Genomic DNA, 6,704 nt, shown 5'->3' on the forward strand with positions numbered 1-6,704 from the left:
ATTCCCTGAACCTAGTCGCACCAACTCCTGCCTTGGGGGGCTAAGGAAAAGGGGGGGGAGCACCCTAACGGGCCTTAAGGCCCATATAACTACCCCCTAATAGGCCTAGCCTATTTGGGCAGCCCGGAGTGCTTCCTATAATTCCAGAGGGCTTCCGGTAATCGCAGAGCCCTCCTATATAATTATAATCAAATTCCAAAAGCGATTAGATTCATGATTGATAAACTGCGGCAATGACCATCTTCACACTAACCATGTCATGAGACCACACGGACGACGAGATTCTTCAACAGCAACGCCTTCAAAAAAGGAGCGAAGCTAAAGCAACGCCACACATCCAGCCACGAAGGTCTGAATCTAGGTTTTCATCCTGTAGAATCAGTCCGAGTATATCCGAGGCATGCTAGAACTAAGAAACACGGAAGACAAGGTGACAACGCAAAAAATATTGTCGCTGAGGCCTCCTTAGAACTAAGAAACACGGAAGTTAGGGGTTCCCACTCGTCGAACCACCGATGAGGCTGTCCAATGGAAGAGGAGAAGAGGACCGAGGCGACCGCGTGAAGGAGAACTAGGTGGCAGCTAGGCAGTGGCGGAGCTACGGCTGGGCAAAACCAGGCCATGGCCCGCCCAGCTCAACTAAAGTTTAGTGAAGACTGGTGCTTAATTTGGGCCCTAAGAGCAAAACTTTAGATGTATACTGTACTATTTATTTTAGCTGGCCCGCCCAAACATGTGGATGTAGCTCCGCCACTGCAGCTAGGGTTAGAAAGGACGGGAGGAAAAAGGTTCCGTTGAGTGCACGCGGTTCCATCTTGAGAAAAATTAACTAATGGAAATAGAGAAACATTTTCGCCTCCAGAACACCAGCCCACGACATATACGGACGCGAGCTGTATACCACAGTATATACACCTCATGTGCATGCAGATGGAGTTAGGGCATCTCCAGCCGCGCCCCTAGAAAGGCCTTTCCAGACGATTTTTTCGTGCCGGCGCCAAAAAAACGGCTCAGTCGTGTTCTCAGGAGCCCGATTTTCACCGGCCTGGGCCGAAAACAGCGCCGGCGGACCCAGGCCGAACCCGGCGCGCTGGGGGACGCCTAGGGCGCCGGGGCGAGCTGTTTTGGCGCGAAAAAGCCGCGGGCCAGCCGCGTCAGCGACACGGCGCCTCGTCTTCCCCCAACGGCCTCGGTTCCCGCGGGGAATCAACGCCAAGGCTGCCGCCGGTCAGCCTTGCCATTGATTCCTCACGGGCGGCGCGTCTACGGCGCGCCGACGCCTCCCCTCCCTCGCACGCGCACATACGGGTGCGGCGCGGCTATATAGCCGGTGGCCTGCACTCGCCTGTGCCCACACCAGCCCCACCCCTCGCCGCCGCCCAGCCCCTCCCTCTCCCTACCTCTCCCGAGCACCGCCGCCCAGCCCCTCCCTCTATCTCTCTACCTCTCCCGAGCCCGTCGCCATGGCGGAACGCTTCCCCGGAGACGAGGCGACGGCCAACGGCTTCGGCCGCCGTTCGCTCCGCGAACAGGAGTCCTGACTCCTGTTCCAGGCGAACATCCCGGCGCCGCCGGACATGCGCGCTGGGCCGACGGGGTGGAGACTCAGCGCCGGGGGAGTGCCCATTCCCCCGTTGCCCGACGCCGTGGCGAAGCCGAAGTACTTCGCCGAGGAAGTCGAGGTCGTGCGCGCATCCCTCACTGACGCCCAACTCTCCCTCCCCCAGTACGCCGCCGACAACCACGCGGCTTGGGCGGCGTATTTCGAGCGCCGCCAGCAGCAGCGCTTGGCGTCCACCAACGACGCGCCGGTGGTCGGTGGCCGGCAAAACAGCGAGGGGCGCCACCTGTGGTGGGGCGTCCCCGGCCGCACACTCGAGGGCATGCTGACGTACCTCGAGGGCGGCAACGACCCACCGTTGGCGTACCCGGCGAGGGCGGCCGCCCCGGCGCAGCACTGACGCGTCGGGCCATGGGCGCCAAGGAGGTTCGGGTCCTCCTCCTCTTCTTCCTCCTCCCGATCTTCATCGCACTCCTCCGGCACTCCGGCCCTGCTCGGCGTCAAGGCCGAGCCCGCGGCGGAGACGCCGCTCGGCCGGCGCACTCGCAGCGCCGGCATCGTCATCAACGAGGGCGGCCGGCGTGCCTACTCGTCGGCTCCTCCTCCGCGCTTCGTCAAGCCAAAGACGGAGCCGGGGCTCGCGCCGGTGAAGAAGGAGCCGGCCGCGCCGGTGACGACGGAGCTCGACGACGACGACGCGGCCCTGGAATGGGCGCGCAGGGACTCCATAGCGATGGAGAAGGAGCGCCTGGAGAAGGCGAAGGAGCGCCAGTGCGCCGCCCTGCTTCGCTTCGCGGAGCGTCGACGCGGCCGCGACGAAGGCGGAGTCGTCGTCATCTACGACAGCGACGACGACGACGACGCGCCGCCACCAGTCTGCCATGGCGATGCCGGGCAGGGGTCCAGCAGGGGCGCCCGCGTCAAGGAGGAGAAGGCCGACGGCGGCGACTTCAGCCAATTTTTCCTTTAGATTAGTTTATGTATATGTGCTATGTAATGAAAATCCGCGAACTTCGCCGAAATGTGCCGAAATTTATCGTGTTTGGCCGAAATTTATCGTGTTTGACCAAAACTTATCGTGTTTAAACCGAACTTCGCCGAACTTCTTTTATTTTAAAACGTACCTGGGGCGGCCCTGGGGCCGGCGGCTGGGGACCAACTCGCCTCCAGACCTAATTTTTGCGCCGGCTCACCTCCAGGCGGCGATTTTAGGCGCCCCCTAAGAGGCCAACGGCTGGAGATGCCCTTAGCTGGAAGACGTGCACCGCCGGCCGGAGGCCTGGACCGGCCGGCCGCTGCAAGTGCGAAGAGCCCTATAGCTCCGTGCGGTCATTAAAGACGAACGAGCAAGCAGGCCAAACCACACCAACGCCGGGGCCTATCTATCATGATGTTGCCGTCTCCTGCGTGCTCCGGCCATCCAGCTAAGACAGCAAGCAGCACAGTGCCGGACAGTGGCCGTACTCTCCGGTTCTGCATTGTCGCCGTCACCCTCGCAAGGCAAGGCAAGGCATTACTCCAAATCCAGATGTATCATCTGCATTACACGCCATGATCCGTAGTTCCAGCGGCAGCTACGTACCACCAGCTCCCGATGATTAGTGCGAGTACTGACGCCGTACTCGGGTTCGGGTTCGGTGGATGGATGCGTGGTGAACAGGGAGGGGTGGGGCGCATGCACCGTTGTCACAGGGGCAAGGAAATGCTTGGATTGTCCTTGTGGCCTAATTAAAATCCAAACAGTGATCGCGTAAATAAAATCCAGAAATCCAGCACATGTGAGCTCTCCTTCTTTTGGCCTCGGGCCGACCGGTGAGCGCCGCACAAAATCCAACCCTGACATGACATCCGTACGGAACATGCACAGACACAAGCATCTGATCTGCAGTATAAAATCCATCCATGTAGTAGTTCGTGGTTTTGTCTTCGCAGCTCGTGGATTCTACTAGGTCTTTGACATGTCAAACTTGTGCAGGCTTTCTGTCGAGCGAACTAACGCCATTAAAGAAACAGAGGGGGTACTTAGCTTGAGATTCTCTTCCGGCCGGGGACGAACCTGAGGACAGAGACCAGCTAGGAACGGCGAGCTGCCGAGCAGGGCAGCCGCTCACGAGGGCTAACCAACCGATCGATCGACCCAACCGATCCATGATTGACATGACATGGACCCGGCCGTGTACCGTGTACGTGCGTGCACCCTCCTGCGGTCCTTCCCGTCCGATATTAAAATGGTTCTGACAGCCATGGAGGTGATCCTCGCCATGTTCTCCGCGGGCCGCTTCACGTGGCCGCTCGCGCGCGCCTCGCCGCGGTTGACTGCTGCGTTGGAGTAGAGTAGCTCGGCGGTGGTGGTTGGCCGCCGCCGCGTGCTCGGAACCTGTTAGGTGCTAACCATAGATTACGCGCTGAATTACGGTTGGCATCGCTTCGTCCATGGCGTCCATGCAAGTAGGGTGATGTGTGCATGCACGTTGCGTTTCAGTTTTGCAGAGCAGCGGAGGTCGGTTGGCTAAGGAGCGATGGGGAGGGCGGGGAGGTGGCTCAGGAACTTCTTGGCCGGCGGCAGGAAGGATGGGAAGAGGGACAGGCCAAACGCCGAGGCCACGCCTGGACCGGGACCGGGGGCGACGCCCAAGGAGAAGAGGTGGAGCTTCCGGCGGCCGGTGGCGCTGGCGCCGGAGCAGCCGGGGCGCGGCGTCGTGCCGCGTGAGTCCGCCGACGGCGTTGGCGCGTCTCGGTCGTCAGCGACGTCGGAGGCGGGGTTCGACGAGAAGAAGCGCGCCGTGGCAGTGGCTGTGGCGACTGCGACCGCGGCAGACGTGGCGGGCGCCGCGGCGCAGGCGGCGGCCACTGTGGCACGGTTGTCTTCCCGCAAGGTGCCGCACCTGACGCCGCCGGCGAGCCTCCTCGCCGAGGGGGCGGCGGCTGTCAGGATTCAGGCATCCTTCAGAGGCTATCTGGTATAATTCGGACCAAACACTTCGTTTTCTGCTCGCGTTCTTGGGACCGACTGACGTGCATGCGCGCAGGCGAGAACGGCGCTGTGCGCGCTGAGGGGCATCGTGAAGCTGCAGGCGCTGGTGCGGGGGCAGCTGGTGAGGAAGCAGGCCAAGGCCACGCTCCGGTGCATGCAGGCCCTGCTCGCGGCGCAGTCCCAGCTGCGCGCGCAGCGCATGCGCTTCCTCCAAGTCCAAGACCACCCCCCCCACCACACACCGCCGCCCAGGCCACGACCGTCGTCGCAGCACTCGAGGCACCGCCTATCGTCCTACGTAAGCTCACCTTCTTCACTCGCAGCAGCCGGCGGTGCCAAGCGGAACTTGACACGATATTAATCCTTGAATTTGGGCTTGGAACATGCAGGAGATGGACCGGTCGAGCGAGGAGAATGTGAAGATCGTGGAGATGGACAGCGGCGACCAGCCGGCGCGGCGCGGCGGGGCGAGGGGCGGTGACAGGCAGTACTCTTCCGTCGAGTACCACCACGGCGGCGGCAGGTGCTCGCCGGCGCCGTCGGCCATGACGGAGCTGAGCCCGAGGGCGAGCAGCTGGCACGTGGAGGACCACCTGTCCTTCGGGACGGCGCACAGCAGCCCGCGCTCCCACTCCCACAACGCGTCGGCGGCCATGGCGGAGCCGGCGGCGTCGGACCTGGCGTTCCCGAGCTACATGAGCAACACCGAGTCGTCGAGGGCCAAGGCGCGGTCCCAGAGCGCGCCGAAGCAGCGCGCCGCCGCCGAGGCGCTGGAGAGGCAGCCGAGCGGCAGGCGGAAGGGGGCGGAGCACAGGAGCGTGCCGCGGGGCGCCCGGATGCAGCGGTCGTCGTCGCAGCAGCAGGCCGGGTCGGCGCCGCGGCAGTCGCCCTTCTTCCACCGGCCGTGGTCGTCGTCGACGTCGGTCAGGCTGGACACGTCGACGGCGTCGCTCAAGGACAGCGAGTGCGGGTCCACCACCAGCTCCGTGGTGACCGCGGCCACCACCGTGTCCACCGTCTACAGCCGGACCCGCTCGCTCGTCGGATTCGAGGTGACAATTCTACACTCAAGCATCTAACAGATCGATCAACTGCTGTTATTACTTAGTACTCCATCTTATTTTACCGTGACATATCTTGTTTTTCTTTGTTTTTTCAGGTGCGCAGGGCCCTGTATTAATATTAGTGAATTGCTGGGTTGAACCGCCGGAAACTTCATGAAATGTTGCTTGATAGTCTCGTTCGTGTGTGTGTTGATGAGAATTCAGAGCCTAGTAGAGTGTTGTACATACGTCTGAGTCAAGCACTCCTCTTTTTTATTTTGGCTATTCGAGTCAAGTACCAAGTGTACATTTTTTTAATACATAGGGCATATCTGTGACATGATGGCTGCGGGGTACTAAGTGTAATTAGAAATGTACTATACTGGTTTACCACTAGTGGCACAGTGTAATAGGCTCGTAATTTGCTCAGTCAGGGCTCAAGAGTTCCAACGCACTCACCCAACATACTACTCCCTCAGTTTTTATTTACTCTACATATTAGATTTGACTGAAATCAAATTTCGTAAAATTTAACCAAATTCATAAAGAAAAATATAAACATTTATCATAACAAACCTATATGATGTGAAAGTACATTCAATAATAGATGGGTGTGTCTAGGGCACATCTAGATGTGCTTTAGCAAAACTGATAATAAATCTAATGGTATCGATTCATTATTGTATATGTTAGTACTTTTGTTTATAAATTTTGTCAAAATTTATAAAGCTTGACTTTAACCAAAGCTAATACACGATCTAAATAAAAACAAAGGGAATACTACTCAATTACATTTTTCTTAGACATCCAGGTTACTGTGGTTGGGCCAACATCCAGTTGCTGTGGACGACAGTCTCTCTCTCTCTCTTTGAGAAGATGATGTGGACAACAGTCATTACAGCTGCGATGTGATGGGCCTGCATCCTTAACTGTCGGTTGTCCATGTCCCTCTCCTGGCCGCCAAACACGGATCATCATCAAGATCGCCTAAAAAAGACAACCCGGATCAAGACCATATGCATACGTTGCCGCACACCGTATCTCATCCATCCAGCCATCCAATGGAAAAAATTATATGAGACCAGGTCTCATGATTAGCAGGTGAGACCCGTCCTGATGGATGACA

At 58.8% G+C, this 6,704-nt stretch overlaps 1 protein-coding gene across 2 annotated transcripts; it reads left to right on the plus strand.

Annotated features, from left to right (window-relative positions):
- The first annotated feature begins 3,763 nt into the window (after positions 1–3,763).
- LOC119284687 (protein IQ-DOMAIN 1-like) lies at positions 3,764–6,011 on the plus strand. Of its 2 annotated transcripts, XM_037563841.1 has the most exons (5): positions 3,764–3,945; positions 4,044–4,521; positions 4,591–4,833; positions 4,925–5,587; positions 5,695–6,011. In XM_037563841.1, the coding sequence occupies exons 2-5, from the start codon at positions 4,081–4,083 to the stop codon at positions 5,713–5,715; spliced, it is 1,368 nt and encodes a 455-aa protein (XP_037419738.1). In that variant the 5' UTR covers positions 3,764–3,945; positions 4,044–4,080; the 3' UTR covers positions 5,716–6,011. The 2 variants fall into 2 exon arrangements, with proteins under 2 accessions (XP_037419738.1, XP_037419739.1); XM_037563842.1 differs by having other exon boundaries at positions 3,764–4,521.
- Positions 6,012–6,704: the final 693 nt, after the last annotated feature.

The sequence above is a fragment of the Triticum dicoccoides genome, chromosome 4A (assembly GCF_002162155.2).
Source record: "Triticum dicoccoides isolate Atlit2015 ecotype Zavitan chromosome 4A, WEW_v2.0, whole genome shotgun sequence".
NCBI lineage: Eukaryota > Viridiplantae > Streptophyta > Magnoliopsida > Poales > Poaceae > Triticum > Triticum dicoccoides.